Raw genomic sequence first — 18183 nt, 5'->3', positions numbered from 1 at the left:
ATTAGTTCTAAATTTATCATCCTGTGAATCTAAACCAAACATTTCCAAAGAATACTAAAATGTGAAGAGGAGATTATTGCCTTTTTGTCCCTAAGACAACAGAGGATTGACTCTCATCAATGTTGGTCACATTTTGAGAAGTTATCACACTTGTATGTATATGTATATGTGTATATACATACACACAGATATACATATACACACATACCTACATATATGCATACATATGTGTGGATATTATTATATGTATTTGTGTACTTATTTCCCAATTTCTGAAAATAATTTGTGTCAGATATTTCAAAGGACTTACTGGAGGTTTTTTTTAATGATATGTGTGTAAAGGATATACCAGTAATTAAGTGACTCAGTGGATAGAGTACTAACTTGGAGACAGAAAGACTTTTATTTAAATTCTGCTTCATATACTTACTGTGTGATCCTAGCCAAATCATTTAGTTGACCTCAGACTCAGTTTCCTTATTCATAAACTGGGGAAAACAAGAGCACTTGCCTTTTAAGGTTGATATGAGGATACAATGAAGTGACACATATGTATATGCATATATCTACATACAAATTTATGTATAGTGTTTGATATATCACCTTTACCTGTCAAACTCAGATAGGCAAATTACTGGAGTGGCTATAGCATGATGGACTCTTCAGAAAAGCATTTCTTGAAGCCCTTCTAATAAATGAAAGAGAAACAGTCATCTCTTTCAGTGAAGGGAGAGTCCATAACAATGAAATAACATGGCATTGAGATACTGAGATAGTGAAGGGTGGCAGGACATTTAGTAATGTGACCTCAGAGCCACGAAAACTAGTGTTCAGTTCCTCTCTTTGATATATATTGACAGTGTGACCCTGAGCAAGTCACAACCTCATGGTGCTCTAGGAAACTCTTTAAGCCTGTAAGTTGCTGATAGAGCATTGGTAGAAGAAGTTTGGCTTAACATATTGCTTGGCATATAATAGACTCTTAATCAATGGTTATTTATTGTTGACTGATTAATTTTACTCATCCAGGAGCTCCTTACACCAAATAAATCACAAATATAGTCCCTACCCTGCACTAGACATTTCCACCCACAGGTTATCTCCCCCAATAAAATATAAGTTCCTTAGAGAAAAGAAGTTTATTTTCTGTCTCTCTCTGTTTCTCTGTCTCTGACTCGGTGTCTCTGTCTCTCTATCAATATATATATATATAATGGTAGCATATTTATTAGTTATAATTGAAACCCATCAACTTACTCATAGAAAGAAAAGATTATGTTTTTATAATTTATCATTTTTTTATTTTCTGAAAGTTTGAGTCCTCATGTCTTCAGCAAGAATACACACACACACACACACACACACATAACTTACTTTATAGTAATGTATTTTCTTTTCTATAAATTTTTATCCAGATGTTCCTGATCCACCAGAAAATCTCTATCTCTCTGAAAAGCAGAACAGGAGTGTGCGGTTGACTTGGGAAGCTGGGGATAGCCACAACAGTGCCATAACTGGTAGAAAATACTCTAATAATCCGTTTCTCATTATACTTCCCAATGCAAAATTAAAAAAAAAATGATGTGAAGTTCCTCTTTGCTATTATGTGACCTAACTGACGGACCACTTTCATTCTAATTTATGTATTATGCAGGAAATAACTTATTTAATTGGGCACAAGTATGTCTAATTCTATGGCCATGCTTTTTTTTACCTAGAGTTCATTATAGAGTTTGAAGGCAATAAAGATGAGCCAGGAAAGTGGGCAGAATTGACTAAAATCCAAGGAAATGAAACGACAGCCCTGTTATCATTGGCACCATATGTGAAATACCAGTTCCGGGTAATAGGTGTAAATGCTGTGGGAAGAAGTCTACCAAGTGATCCTTCTGACTATCATGAAACTCCACCTGCAGGTAAATACATAATGGTACTCTGTATATTTTAGCTTAACCTCATCTTATTAATATAAGAGGAAGCCCATTAGAAACCATCTGAAGATTCCTCCCCCCTCCCCTCTACACAGACAGACAGATAGACACACACACACACACACACACACACACACACACATATTTCAAGAAACAGATTAGTTATAACTTTGGGTCTTACCAGAAGTGTAGAAACATCTGCTAGCACACAGCAAGAAGGATACAAGGAGACACACTTATCTTCTATACTACCACTCAAGTGCGTTTTTTTCCTATCCTGAGAGATATAGCAGCATATATTATTCCTAGAAAATTAGTGATACCTATTACTGTAAGCTGACTCTAAATGGCTATTAATGGTTAAAAATGCATTCCGTTATACCCAGGAGGACAAAGATGGTTGGAAACCTTCATTAGTGTGCAAAGCCAGGATAAGTAGACCATGGCATCTTTGTAGGTACTAGTGTAGATTTAATGTATAAGAATGGACATAGGAGTTAGGATTTAACCAGTTACTATTCACATTTTCCCCTTCCTCTGGTGAAGGGAACCTTTTGTAACTAAATCATTAGCTTAAATCCTTTGGAAATTCTTGTGAGTTGGGAATGTTCAGAGTATTCAACAAGTCATGCACTAAAATATACAACATTATTGGTGACACAATGATGTTTTATCCATATGTAGGAGATTAGAAAAAATAAAATATACATTTCCTAGGAGAATAAGAAGAGCTATATATAATCATGGCAATTATTTACTTATATAGAAAGCTAAATTTGAAATTGAAATTGATTTATATTTTTTCCCAGGGTTTTTTTTTCCCTAAAAAGTGAGCTTCCTAAAATAAATCTTTCAGTTGCTTTGTATTTTCCCTCCACCTACAATAATTGGTTTGTGTGTGTTTGATGTGCATTTTGTATAATCCCATAATCCCTGGTGAACCCCTCAGGACTTTAGTCTTTTTTGAACTTCAAATAGGAAAGTTCTAAGATTAAGACGAGTCCTTTGGGCATTTATTCTTTGTGAGTTGTTCCCCAGTATGATCTCATACTTTGTTCCTGGCCTAACACCAATGCAGGAATCTGTTTGCTTGTGAAACAATGCAATAGAAATGAGTCAATCATCTGTGTAATTTATTTTACACTAAACTTGTTACATATCTCTACTGTTAGCACATTTTCCATTTTTACATAAAAAGGCTGTTCTTTCGAAGGAGTCATTCTGTATTGTCTGCCTTGTTTCCATTTGAATTGCCTACTTCTTTTCCATTGTTTTGTAGGCTCCCCAAGATGATTTATTGTACTGAGCCAACTGTTCTAAAAAATAATCACCCTGACATTATTTGAATTAATAACATTGAGCACCACTTTAAAGCAAGGGTTTTTAATCTTTGTGTATGTGTGTTATGGACCCTTTTGGCAATCTGGTGAAAGTTAATAACTTCTCAGAATAATGTTATTAAATGCAGAAAATAAAACTGTAAAAAGAGAACCAGTTATACTGAAAAAATTACTTGTTTTTCCTATACATGTATATGTATATGCAGATGCAGATATACATATATGCATATATGTATGTGTAATGTTAATTGTACCAATTTTTTGTATCAAGTTGTCAGATTTTTTATTTAGTTGATTTTTCAAGCAGTCAGATGGGGAATATTTTGGAAACATTTGGGTCAATATAATAGAGGAATGTGAAAAAAAGGTGAAATTTTATTAAAAACAATCCGAAATGATTAGAAATAATTATACTAGCTTCCATATTTATAAATGTTCTCTTTCTTTTTAATAAATTATAATACCTTTAAGGGGAGTACTGGTGATTCCTATGTAAACTATCAGATGGTGAATGAAAAGATAATTTTAGTGTATGTGATTTTTCTAGCTCCGGACAAGAATCCAGAAAACATAAGAGTTGAAGCTTCTCAGCCCAAGGAAATGTTTATCAAATGGGAGGTAATATGATTATTTCTTTTTGGTTTGTAAATTTTTGTTTCTGTAAGTCTCTTTTTAGATGTGGGACACTAAATAGCACGTTGATGATTGTATTGGAGTGACTGGGTGCTCCTGCCCATTCTAGCTGCGTCGGGTAGGTGGCTTAGCAGATAGAGCACCAGACTTTAAGTTAGGAAGACTAACCTTCCTGCATTCAAATATGACCTCAGATACTTACTAGCTGTGTGACCCTGGGCAAGTCACCTAACCCTGTTTTCCTCAGTTTCCTCACCTGTAAATGAGGTGGAGAAGGAAATGGCAATCCACTTCAGTATCTTTGGCAGGAAAACCCCAAATGGAGTTATAGAGGGTAGGATATAACTGAAAAACAATTCAACAACAATAAAATACTATTCTGTATGTATTTTGTATACATATTTAAATGGGAACATGTTGTCTTTCCTTTAGTATCAGACTAAACAACTTGAGATCAGGGATTATCTAATTTTTGTGCTTGTACTCATGGTTTTTAGTACATGGCAGGACTTAAGAAATATGTTTTGGATGATTGATCAATTGACTAAGTACCAGAAACTATTCTGAGTTCTGGAGTATACAACTGGTCCCTGATATCAAGCATAATATATTAGGCTGGGGGGAAACACAATGTACCCAGGAAAAAAAAAAGGTACAAAATATTTAACGCAAATACAAAGTAGTTTGATAGAGAATTAAGGAAATCTGGGAGGATGTGACTCCTAAACTGTGCTTTGAAGGAGCTAAGTATTCTATAAAGTGTATATAAGAAGGGAGAGGATGCCAGGTTTGGGAGAGTTCCTGTGCAAAAAATCATGGTGGGAGTTGAAATGTCCTATTTGGGGAAACAAAAATAAAATAGTTTTGCCAGTATTAAGAACACACAAAGGGGAATAGCATAAGTTGAGAAAGATATAGCAGACATAAATTGTGAAGGACATTAAGTGCCAGACAATACTTTTGAAGCTATCTGATAGAGAAGAAACAGGAGGAAGGCAGGCTAGTTAGTTAACTATTGAAATAATGGAGACAAAGTGATGAGGGCTTGAAGTAAAGTGATAATTGTGTCATTAAAGAGTATGGGACAGATAAGAAATACTATTGAGATGAAAAAAAACTTGACAATTGACTGGATATGAGGGGTGATGGAGACTGAAGACATGATGATAACAGGTTTTGAATCTTTGAATCTATGGTGTACTATCCATATTTCCAGTACAGAATAGAGGTATAAGCATTTTTCCCTCACTTGTCTTCTCTTGACCATACAGCAAACATCTCAGATCAGTCAACATAACATGAAAAAACATAGTCAGATATTTATAAAGAAAAATCATAATTATCCTTAAGTATGAAATTATATATCTATATCTATCTATCTATATATACACATACACACACACATATATATATACGTGTGTGTGTGTATTCATCCTTTGTTACCGAAGAAGATCATGCCATCAGGGAAATGATGACATGACTTGCACTTGACTTTGTTTTGAGTGAGGGAGGGCTGTGCAGGCCACCAGCCTCACTTCTCCTCCAGAGCCATCTGAACCCAGTGACCAGATATTCATTAGGATGACTATCTTATGAGGATGAGGCAATTTGTATATATTATATATATATATATATATATATATATATATATATATATATATATATATATATATATATATATATTATTAAAGATTACTGCTAACTTAGTGATTCAGTAGTGGCCATCCCCAAAGCCATTGCCCAAAGACAGTAAAGAAAAAAAGAAGTATGAAAACCTGCTTATTTCAAAGGGGAAGTTGGTCTGTTTCCCAAATGTGGAATATTCCCACAGGAGATAATGATCATTCAATAATAGGGCCACAGGTGAATTGATTGTCATACTCCCTACCGTCAGATAAGCCAACCAGCTGACTTTGCTTGGGGACTGCAGACTAAGTCATGGGGAATCTGGGGTGCTTTGTCTTTTCCCTCTTGCACTTAAACCCTCCACTCTCAGCTCCTCACTCACACAGCATGAGTTCAATCCTGAATAACATTAAAAGGATAAGAAAAAACTATTTTCCCATCTCAAAAAGAAAACAGTTTCAATCTCAATCCTAAAAGGAAAGAAAGGAAAGGGAAGTAAATAAGCATTAATGAAGTTTCTACTATGTACAGAAACTGTATTTAGCACTTGACACTGGGATTAATCCCCTGAAGGTCAACTGGAAAGCATTTCTTCAGCACCAAATGAAAATCCTACTTTTCTGGGTGAAAGCTCCTTTATGATTAACTCAGTGAATAAGGCCTTCCTACATGGGGTCTGGACAAAATGTGCTTTTCTACACAAAGTACACATAAACTATGGCCCCTAAACCAATGGAGATTCTTTTCAAGGTCCAGGCAAATTGTCTTTAGATCCTTGTACTTTAAAAAAGATAATTTGAAATTTCTCCGCAGTAGGTTCCTACTCACCCCAAATTCCACACTCACCCCAACATAGAATGAGTTTGCTCAGTTAGAGACTAAAGAAAACTAGGTGAAATAAGTTCCAAATAAGGATGAACCTATAAGGGAAAAGGATTAAATATTTAGGATTGATTGTACATTTCTAGGACGGTACACAAATGTTACACTCTGGATATGCGGTCCTTGGGAATTTGCTGTGCTGATAGGTCACAAATTCTGACCTGGACCTAAGCTCCCATACCTCCAGTGGCTTAATCTCTGAGCCTTTCAAAGTTGATAAGATCTCAGCGTGCAATATTCCATCTGGAAGATATATTCCTTTAGTTAAGGCAGAGTTGACATAACAGAGACAGAAATCACAGCAGATCCTTGCACTCACAGGCCATAGGACAAAGGGCTGATTTGGGAGATAACAGTCTGAGATATCTCTTTCCACTAGTGTTTAGAGCAGATTTTGCCTTTCCCTTAAATTGTATAGAAAAAAGTTAGTTAAAAAATATTCAAAAAAAAAAAAAAAGAATGAGTGAGTGCCTTTTGAATGCATTCTTAGTTCTGGCTCAACATCTCATGGAATGGTTCCTCTTCTTCATAAGGGGACACTAAATAGTTGGAATATCTATAAAATGGGTAGAGACTTCCATTCCATTATAATGTCTTTTCAGAAGCAGACTATTCAGCTTCTTCCACATCTTGCACAACTTGTGAGAATTGAGCTCCCATTGGTCGGACCCTTGTTACACTGGTGTCTGTTAGATATGAAGTTCTCTTCTTAAGTATCACTTATTAATGTATTATATGATTATGAGGGATCTCTCCTTTTCTACTTTTTGGACCTACTTAAGGAGAAATAAGTTCTAAAGTGTTTTCTGACAATTCAAAAGAAAGTTCACCATCATAGAATTCTATAATATACTTGACCACTCAGTCACACATATATGCACATGTATGTATACATATGCATATGTACATTTATATGATATATGCAAACATTTTTAAATATTTATGAATTTTGTTCTTTAACAAGTATTGATCTGATAATTTATAATTTCAAAAGTAAATGAGCGTTTTATAACACAAAAATTTATAAGCATATTTATCACCATTACTCTCTAGCTTCAGTGTGCCATATCACATCAGGACTTAGAAAGTAGTAAAATTAAATGTCTCCAATTTGGAAATTTAAAAAAAACAGTGTTTTGAAATATTATTTATTCCTAGACTGTGCTGAGAGTAGCATAGCAGTTCCTTTTCTTTCTTGGGACAACAGCTTAAATAGAATATTGGAAACCTCAATCTTCTTTACTCCCCTAGAATATGTCAGTCCAACATGAATCTCAGCCAAGTGCTGAAGTTCCAAAGGGTGGATATTACAATTAGTCAAATTACAATACTTTGTAATTATATAATATCTTGTTGGGAAAGCAAAATCCTTTATAAACATTAATTCATTAATCCACTCCTCTGGGAGGGAGGGTGGGTAGCTAGTATTCTCATCCTTGAATTGTCTATATAGAAACATATTCTCAGAGCTTAATCACCAAGATCTGCTGTCATATGAAGAAGCAATAAGGAGAGCTAATGAGTGTTTAGTCTCCTCCCTTAGCCATAGTATTAGAATTTGAAGGATCTCGAGGCCTTGGAGTCCAAATGCATACGTAACCCCCACCCCCACCTGATGAATGGTCATCCAAGTGACATGAGCAGTGGTTGGAAACCATTTATGTATTGAAGCAACCTTTTCCACTTTTGGACATCTTCAATTATCAGCATTTTTTGCCCCTTACATTCAGTAAAATGGTTTCTCTTCCATTCCCAGTTCTGTCCTCAGTGTCCCAGAAGAACTAGTCTAAATCCTTTTCTATGCATATCCTTCAGATAATCTTGTTTTCCAAGCTCAATATTTCCAATTCGTTCGACTGACACCTATCTGTTTTGGTCTCCGATACCTTTTGCCATCCTGATCTTCCTTCTCTGGTTCAGCTTAACTGATCCTTCTATTTAGAAATGTCATCTCATTAATACATCAGCTGTAGTCTAATCTGAATAGAGTACAGAAGATCTTTCACAGTCTTTCAGTCTGTTTCTCATAATGTGAGCTAAGACTATATTAGTTTATTTTGGTTACCACATCAAACTCAAATTGAATAATGTGGTGTCTCAGTGGATAACGTGAATTCAAATTCTGCCTTAGATACTTGCTAGCTATATGGCTCCAGACAAGTCACTTAACCTGTTTCTTTCTACAAAACGGGTGTAATATTAGAAGTTACCTCATAGTGTAGTTCCAAGGATCAAATTTAAAAAATGCATAGTGCTTTGCAAACCTTGGAGCAGAATATAAATGTTAGCTATCATCATCATTACTGATTATCATTATTTTAATAATTTTCAGGCAGCTAGATGGTATAATGGATAGAGTGACAGAACTAGAGTAAGAAAGACCTCTGTTTGCCTCAGTTTCCTCAGCTGTAAAATGGGAATTATAATAGCATTTTTATCTCTCAGAGTTATTATGAAGAGCAAATATAATACTATATGTAAAGCAATATGGTTATATAAGTGCTAGCTATTATTAATTTAAAATAACTGTCATTAATAATAATATTATAGTAATAACGATGAGATTCATGGATATTGCTTCTAAAGCTTGTGGCCTGCCCTTACCTTTATAGCTGAATATTTGAACCCAAAAGCATGACTTTACATTACGTCTTTGAGTCTTAGTTCCTTGTTTTAGCTTGTCATATGCATTTTGGGTCACTCAATATGGTCACTTCCTTTTCAATTTCAACTTCTTTGAAAATTGAAAATAGCTATACCTTTATCATCATCACTGTGAAAAATGTCAAATGGCACAGTACCAAGGATAGGTCCCAGGGTATTACCACAGTGGAATTCACTCATTAAGCTGAATTTGACCTAATAATAACAGTTCCTTGAGTCTGGTCAGTCAAGCACTTCCAAATCCACCCAACTTTAAAATTATTCATAATTAAATACAATTTTCCCCTCTAAATTTATAATCATGTAAACTCCTTGAGGGTAGGTGCTTTTTTGCTTTCATATTGTATCCCCATCACCTAGCATTATCCTTGCCACTTTTCTGGTATTTAATAAGTGCTCATTTACTGATTTGATTAAGATATATTCTGTTTGCTACACTATCCTCTGAACATTCTGTCTGCAGTTAATTAAGAAGTAAAAGTCCACAGCATCACAGTAGAGGGGAAAGGGTACCAGGTATGGAGTCAAAAAGATTTGGATTCATATCCTGTTTTTATAGTTATTTCTTGTGTAACCTCCGATAAGTCTCTTACCAAGCTGAAGTTCAATGTTCTCATCTATAAAGTGAGGGGATTGAACCAGTGGAACCCCTAAGGATTTTATATAGATCTCATGGCTTTAAATGAAAGAACCCATGGTGTATCTACCATTAATACCCTAGAAGAAGCTAGATGCAAGAAAATGTGAAGTCAAATGCAATAATCATAAAATTAATAGTAAAAGTTATTTGGAGTTTAATGGAATTTTTTAAATGAATAAGTAAATTGAAGAAACTGAAGGCATAGTAACTGAAAATGATCATCTTTCTCATTTTAAATTTAGCAGAAAAGGACATGACTTCAGTGTTCAGACAAGAATGTCTCGCATTGAACACGATTCAGATAAAAATCAAATTTATGCTAAAATTTTAAAATTGTTATCATTTAAATGATAGTTTTTCAAATGCAACAGAATTGTGACTTACCACTCGTTTTTAAAGGTCCTAAACATAATAGCCACTGTTCCAATCCTTAAAAAAATGAGCAAAAAATATGTCATTTGAAAACTTAGACAATTATGTAATTTAATTAGATTTGGTGCTTAATAAATAATTAGGATTTATCAGGAAGATGTTCCTACTCCTTTGAAACTTCACCAGTGAATTATTTTCAAAATTCTGGTGACTTTACATTAAAGGGCCCACAAGATTCAAAATGTCAAGAGATATTGAGCTCTACAACTCATTTATTGCCTGACATTGGTCAAATAACTTAGCCCTAAGGGCCTCAATTTCACTGTCTCTACTGTGAATTTAATGAGAACTTGTGTGATTTGCAAAGGGATAGTGGGAAGTGCATTACTGCCACCTACATGGTGCCTTGTATCCCTGATGCCGGGGGAGAGCTACCTGGCCAGAACCTGGCCTATCTCCTTGCTTTTATTTTTTTCCAACTTGGATCTTTGGGCTAGAAATTTACTGAAGAAATGTGGTTATAGAGCCTTGCTGGAGATCTTTTGAATACCAAACAAGAAACCTTAATATATCTCCTGGAAAGAATGTGTGCAGCTAGCCCATAATGTTACAGTTAAGTTTATAAATCTATATCTGGTTAGATCGGTAGATATAAGATTTAGATATATTAAATTTATTTAGATATATTAAATTTATATATGCACATATCTACACACATACACATTTATTATGTATAGTTACATACACATGTGTACATATATATTCTGGAAAGTAGATTACTAAACATGAGTATCATCGTGAGAGGAAAATAGCAAATGACACAATTTCATTTCTTTATCTGTTCTAAGATGAAGATATTTAAAATAGCCAACTCTAGTTTGGATAAAAACTTGTGGCTCTCTGCACGTAGCAACATTTATCTGGGCATTCCTGAATCCCTGCTGAATTTATGTCACTCTTACACTCAGATTTCCTGGGGCAAAAATTCTCACTGAATACAAATAGAGACATTGCCAGGGGCAAATGTCAGCTCGGTTTTAGCAATGAGTAAAGTTTTTCACTCAGTTATAACCACAGGATTGAAGTGATTTCTTTAAATTGTATTTATTTGAGGTCATAGTATTCATTCCTATTGAAACATAGTTAATGTCCTTAAAACATTTTAGTTATAAGATCATAAAATAAATGGCAGTCTGGGACAGTCAGCTTCTATTACAATATGATCATAGATCTAGAGCTCAAAGGTGCACAGAGGCCCTCTTGTCCAACCCCTTTATTTTATAGAAGAGAAAACTGAGTTTGTCCTTTGCCCAAGGTCACACAGGTGATGTGTCAAAGGTGGGATTTGAACTGAGATCCTCTAACTTCAGTCAGCACTTCCCTTGTTCAGTTCAGCTCAGTTCAGGTCAGTTCAGTTCAGGTTTATTGAGTGGCTACTATATGGCAAGCAATACATAAGATTCTGAGTTTACAAAGATTATACATGCACACACACACACATATACAAACGTCTATATATATACACACATACATACAAATGTGTGTGATAGACCCTGCTTTTAAGGACCTTACATTTCATAGAGTGTCAATTAAATATTCGTGATGATTCCTTACATTTCATATTCTTTAAGCAAAATGCTTTATGAACATTCACTCATTTGGCCCTCTCACTTGGTCTTGGGGATAGATTATGGTGAATGGAAAAAAAAAATGTTGGATTTGAACTCCGAGGAAACTGGATTCAATGCCTGGATCTGCCACTTATTTCTATATGATTTGGGACATGACCTGACCTCTCTAGACCTCAATTTCTTCAACTGTAATATAAAAGTGTTGAATTTCCCTAAGTCAGTAGTGTTGGACTCAAATAGAAATGGATGCCAGTCAGTCACATATTGACTTAGAAAACTGCAAATGAACATCATCGATATTGTATTGTGTGTTTATTAATTTTTGTGAAGTATTACCCAATTGCATTTTAATTTGGTTAAGGCCACATTTGGGCTACATAGACATTGTTCCTCATCTTTGACACCTCTGGATTAGATAACCTCAAAGGTAAATATGTAATCTTACTGAAGCAGAGACTGAGGTGGTCTATATTAGCTATCCTAAGGGATTTCTGGGAACATTTACCTTCAGCTACAATAGAAAGAATAAGTAAAAATACTAAGTAATGTTTTGGGTAGTGGAACACAAATACCTGATGGAATGAGGGGAGTTCACTTTTCTAAATAATACAGAATCACATAGATTCTAAAATATCATATAGATCTGGACATCCGCTTTGCAGGACTATTATAAATACAATTCAGAAATACTTCTCTCCAACCTTGATTTTGAAAAGTATATAGTTGAGTTTTGTAAGCCAGAAAGAAAATCATATGTTTCAATATATTTTATTGAAGTAGAACATATCAGTGACTTTTGCTAACATATCTGTTGCTTTCATATTTTCTTTTGGAATCCTTTGGAGATACTGTCGCATGAAGGCATATAAGTGATAAGCAGAAAACTGAATGAAAATATTTGGTTTTCTATTTATCCGTGGTCTTGTGAAACCACATTATATCTGTTTTAAAGCTTTCAAACACATATTACATTAAAAAAGTAAATGTTCCCTTCACACACACACACATACACACACACGCACACAGAGAAAGAGAGAGAGAGAGAGAGAGAGACAGAGACAGAGAGACAAAGACAGAGAGAGAGAGACAGAGAAAGGAAGAGAGAGAGAGAGAGAGGGAGAGAGAGAGAGAGAGGAGTGAGAGAGAGAAGCAAGTCAGTGAGTCAGTGAGCTGGAGACCTGCCTGAATCATTACTAAGGATGTGACTACATTTGCGGCACATAATGCAGAAAGTTAAATTCTAATAATGCAAATGAGGATTTACACAACTTCTGGCTTCAAAGATAGGCAGCAGGGGAAAATAGGTTAACAAAAACTCTTCTGACTTAAAACTTTCAGAAAAAATTGATCCTGGAATCTATATTTTTTTCTTTCCACTAAGCCATGTATAAGCATGAGACTGAAAATTGAAGTTAGCTCAAAATCCTCTAGGGAATTATTTCAACGGCTAAATAAAGATGGTTGAAATTATATTTCTATGGATGAGAATAGCTTCAGGGGATTTTAACTCCTAGCATGGGGGACTGTGTGTTAGTACTGAAGCTCTGTAAATTAGAGGAAGAATTAAAGGTCTCAAGCATAGGGAAGAAAGGGAGAGTTTTAAAATTAACAAGTGCTGAAAATAAGTCAGAGAGGTACTTATATTGTGTTTTGGTGTTCATATTTCTTTAACTCTCTCAGTCTATTTGTTCATTATATTTTCAATAAAGGACATGTAAGTCTTATTACTGTTGGACATTTTTTGTTTTAGTTAAAAGCTCTAATGTCATAGAAAATCATATTTAAACAGAGAGGAATATTTTTATCATCTTTGCTTGAGTAAAGTGGTATCTGCTCATCTCATCCACTTTGATGGGTGGTAAATTAATCTGTTAGAAGACAACATGATGTCATTAGCCAAGTACTGTAATCTACCTGGTGGCAGCTCACCCAAATTGGCAGGCAAAGTACTTTAAAAAATACAGAAGAGCCTCTGGAGTATGGGATTTTTGAAGTTCAAATTTACAAAGCAAATGGCACTAAATTAGCACGTCTTTAGGAACTGTTTAAGAGTCAATCAATAGCACCTATGAAGTACTTAGTACGTTCCTAGCATTTTGCTAAACACTAACAAAACAAAGAAAAATGGAAAATCCTTCCTCACAGAGTTTGCCCTCTAATGAGGATACAAAGTTATCACTATTATATATTTCTTTCCCTTCTGAAAAGAACCTAGCAGTCAGAGAAAGTAGGAAAGAAAGAAGCACTTGAGGTGAGTCTAGAAGCAATCCATGGATACTAAAAGACCCAGATGAAGAGGCTGTGCATTCCAGCCATGGGGGCCAGCCAGTGCAAGAACACACTCTGAGAGATCGAGTCATATATCTGAAAACAACCATAACAATACAAACACAAGTTGGTCAGTGTGACCTGATAATAGAATGTGTTGAGGACAGTAATGTACAAGCCATCTGTAAGACAGGAAGGGGCCAGATTGTGGAAAGAATAATTTATATGTGGACATAGAAGTAATAGGGAGTCACTGGAGTTTACCGAGTGGGACCAGGAGGTAATACAGTTAGATCTGTACTTGAGGAAAATCCCTGGGAGTTATATATAGGATGGAATGGAGTGGGATGCAAAACAAAGAGATCAATAAGAAGGCTGTAGCATTATCTCAGCAGAGAGGCGATAAAGGCCTAAAATAGGGTTGTGTTTGTATAGGTAGAAAGAAGGGGACACATCTGGGAAATATGGTCAAAGTAAAGAGGACATGATTTGTCAGCAGATTGGGTAAGTAGGATTACTGAGAGTAAGAATTGCAGTATGACATGGAAATTAAGGACATGGGTCATTGGGTAAGGACAGTGATATTGACAGATATAGGGTTTCGGTAAAAAGAAAATGAATTTTGTTTTGTACAAAATTGTACAGTTAATGAGTTAGAGATGTCTCTATGTCCAAATTTCTAATAAATAGTGATGCAATATTAGATTTTTGGAGAGAAACTGGGTCTGGATTCAAAGATCTGGGACTTATTTTCGTAGAGAAGTTAACTGAACACATCAAAGTGGATGAGATCAACAAATTAAAGAATAAGGAGAGAGAAAAAAGTCCAAGACAGAACTTTAATTCAACATACTTTGTTTCTACTTGTCTCAAAGTAGTAAGCTGAAAACTGAATTTCCGTTCATAATATAATCACCATTTTTTCCCCTGAAATATATTTGAATTGGTTTAGGAAGCTCCCCCATAGAAATTCCCATTTCCCCCACTCCACACCTGGAGGTATTAAGGAAGTGACTTTTCCAGGGACATGTGGTCATTATATCTCAAAGGCATCAGAACTGGGACTTATTGACTTTGAGGCTGGCTTTTCATCCTCTTTACCACATTGCTTAACTCTTAAGATGTAATTTTGTGATTGTATCATCAAACATGATAGTAAATTTCTTAATTCTTTTCATAGCCATTGAAATCTATGGAACAAAATGGACCAGGATTAGAGTACAGAGTAACATGGAGACAACAAGGTGTTCCTTCAGAATGGTCTGATGAATTGGCCACAGATAATACCTTACGAGTGATGACCTCGTCTGTCTTTACTCCTTATGATGTCAAAGTTCAAGCAATCAATCAACTTGGCTCAGGGCCTGAGCCACAAACCATAACTGTATATACTGGAGAAGACTGTAAGTGACCGCTTTTCAAGATTAATTTGAAACTTAAAAGTATTTGAAAAAAATTCAGCACTATTTTAACATTATCATTAATCAACAAGCGTTTACTGAATGCCTACTTTGTCCAAAACACTGTCCTAGTCTCTGTAGCCAGGGCACAAAAACCAGAAAGTCAGTCAACAAGCATAAATTAAATATTCACTACCCGTTAAGTACTGACAGTACAAATACAAGCAGAAAAAAATACAGTCCCTGCCTTCAAAGAAATCATATTATAATAATGGAAGAAACACAAGAAACTGAAAAGAGGGAAGGAGTAGATAGCCTCTATTCCAAAACACTGAAAATCTAGTTGAAGAGGGCACAACATTTAGAAAAAGAAGATTAAGATGTGATAATATCTGCTGAGTGCAATAACTTGCATCAAGTACATTATGCACATATTAGGAAAAGACAGATGACTGTACCACAGTCTTTGTGGCAAATCCAAGATGAAGTACAAGAAAACCATTCTTTATCATTCAGACCCAATGTTCGCTTTTAATTCTAGTTTTACTTGGATATATTTTTAAAATATGTATCCCTAAAAACTTCTGGTATGGAGTAGTAGATTTGAACTCAGAAGACCCAGGTTACTATTCAAATTCTACCTGAATTTACCACTTGGATGATCTTAACCATTCAATTATCTCTTCTGGGCCTTCTTTTCCTCATCTGTAATAGCGATAATCTTTAATTAGATGAACTCTGGTCCTACCAGTTCTAATCTTTGTGTCTGTGAAATATAATCTTACTATGATAGCAATTATGGACAATTTCAGATTTAGGCATCCATGATCAAAGTCAAAGAACATTTTATAATTCAATACATGAAATTATCTATCCTTGAAGGGGAAAAATATGTTCTCAGTAGGAACATCTCTATCTGAGCAAATCCAGTTTGGGAAACTAAGTTTTTCACTTTTAAAAAATGTCAGTTTTAAAGTTTACTAAGTTTTTAATCTTGAGTAAATTAGATTGCCAATAACTTTTTCATGAAAATCCTTTGTTTGATGGCACTCAAAACAAAGACAGCAAATTATAAACCTTCCAAGCTACAACTGGAAGTTTGTCAAGTTCCCAAATAGTACCTAAGTATAACTACTCTGGGTCGATCCAGTCTTATAATAGGAAGAGATGAGAATTTTCATCCTAGATAAGGCTTTCCTATTTAAAAACTTATGGGGAAAATGTCATCATTTTCATAGGATAATAGATTTAAAAATTTAAGTGACTTCAGAGACCACATAGTGTGACGTCCTCCTTTTACAGTAGAGGAAAATAAGACCTAGCAACATTAAGTGACTTGTCCAACATCAGAGAAGCAAAGATGCAATCTGAATTCAAATCTCCTAAGTTCAAGTTTATACTTCTGTTCAAAGAACTAAGCTGCCTTTCCCATCTCTTTATGAATATCTAATTGCAGTATGATTTTGCTTTGGGCATTAACACTATTGTACCTTTTGGAGAAAGAGAAGGAAGCATTCTTCCATGTAATGATGCCTCAAACATTGTGATGTTGGAATTATTTGACCTTCTAGGTAAATTGCTTTACATTGTAAAATGCCTTTGTGTCTTGAGTTTCCTTTGACTGTAGAAGTGGAGTCTACATTTTCGAAAGGGCAACAGATGATAAAATACACCCCTGTAACCTCAGCTTCTGAAAAGATTGTAGCTTCTAATGTCCATGTGAGCGAAGATCTGATATTATAGGGGGGAAATATAGCAGTCTTGCTATTTTTCACTCCATACATGATTGTTTTAAAAGATTCAATTAAATGGAGAGAATAATTCTAATCTTCACATTTTACCCTTAGATGCCCTGTAAGATGCCTAATAAGATACATATAAAACTTCTCTTCTCCCCTGCCCCATAATGTTTATTTAATGTCTCTCTGATGCAGCCTACATTTTTGGTAGCCTTTCAGGGGGGATAGTTTTCATTTTTTTTAAAGAATTTTATGCTTTAGACATTGCTGCCTGATTTTAAGTAACTACACATATTCAAAATAATAAGAAAGAACTATTCTCTGAATTATGTCTACCTGAGTCAAAGACTCTCCTCTGACATGTTCTTGTTATGATCCTGGGCAATTTATTGTATCTTCTGTGTCCCAAACAACTCCATAAAAATCCACGTTACGGAATAGATGTTGCTTTGCATAGATTTGAGAGAATGTTCATTGGAGAATTCCTTCCGCTAATGAGATTAGAGGCCTAGACTGATTGATTGTAAAGTCATCTATGTTGTAGATATAAGATTTGAATTGACTTTTCTAACTCTAATTTCAGTTCACTTTCATTGGCAGCACACTGCTTTATCATACTAATAGCTGCATTGACTCTCTAAATATAAGACTTGGAGTAAGACAGAGAAAACAAACTTGTGCAACATTTATGAACATATATTTCCCCTCTTAGTGTTTTCCTCCAACTCCCAATTTTCCTGACTGGGTAAATGTAAGATGGCATCTTTATCGTGCCTTTGACACACTGGCTGTGTGATCCTATTCAAGTTATTTAAGCTCTCAGTTCCCCAGGAACATTGACAAGGTTAGTTACTGACTTTCAGTGATTGAAATAATTCCCTTACTGGGAGCTCCCTTTACCAGTGAAATCAAAATTTCAAATGACAAATAGATGAGAAAGTTAAAAGAATAAAAAAAAATCAAAAGATCTTGACAAACTACAATTCTGAAGACTCTGAGTGGAAGCGAATAAGGTCGGATTGGCTAAGTATAAATGTAACGTTTTATATACAGGTTT

General features: G+C 34.9%; 1 protein-coding gene across 6 annotated transcripts in view; it reads left to right on the top strand.

The window, feature by feature from the left end:
* CHL1 (cell adhesion molecule L1 like) overlaps nucleotides 1–18183 on the top strand; it is a 272185-nt gene that overhangs the window by 232772 nt on the left and 21230 nt on the right. For all 6 annotated transcript variants that reach the window (XM_072598646.1, XM_072598649.1, XM_072598645.1 and 3 more), the window contains 4 exons: nucleotides 1416–1517; nucleotides 1719–1916; nucleotides 3819–3889; nucleotides 15168–15390. In XM_072598646.1, coding sequence (XP_072454747.1) covers nucleotides 1416–1517; nucleotides 1719–1916; nucleotides 3819–3889; nucleotides 15168–15390 — 594 coding nt within the window. The remainder of the gene's footprint in view (nucleotides 1–1415; nucleotides 1518–1718; nucleotides 1917–3818; nucleotides 3890–15167; nucleotides 15391–18183) is intronic.

Source organism: Notamacropus eugenii, chromosome 3 (genome assembly GCF_028372415.1).
Source record: "Notamacropus eugenii isolate mMacEug1 chromosome 3, mMacEug1.pri_v2, whole genome shotgun sequence".
NCBI classification, from domain to species: Eukaryota; Metazoa; Chordata; class Mammalia; order Diprotodontia; family Macropodidae; genus Notamacropus; species Notamacropus eugenii.
The sequence above is the reverse complement of the archived record's forward strand: the minus strand, read 5'-3'. Positions and strand labels throughout refer to the sequence as shown.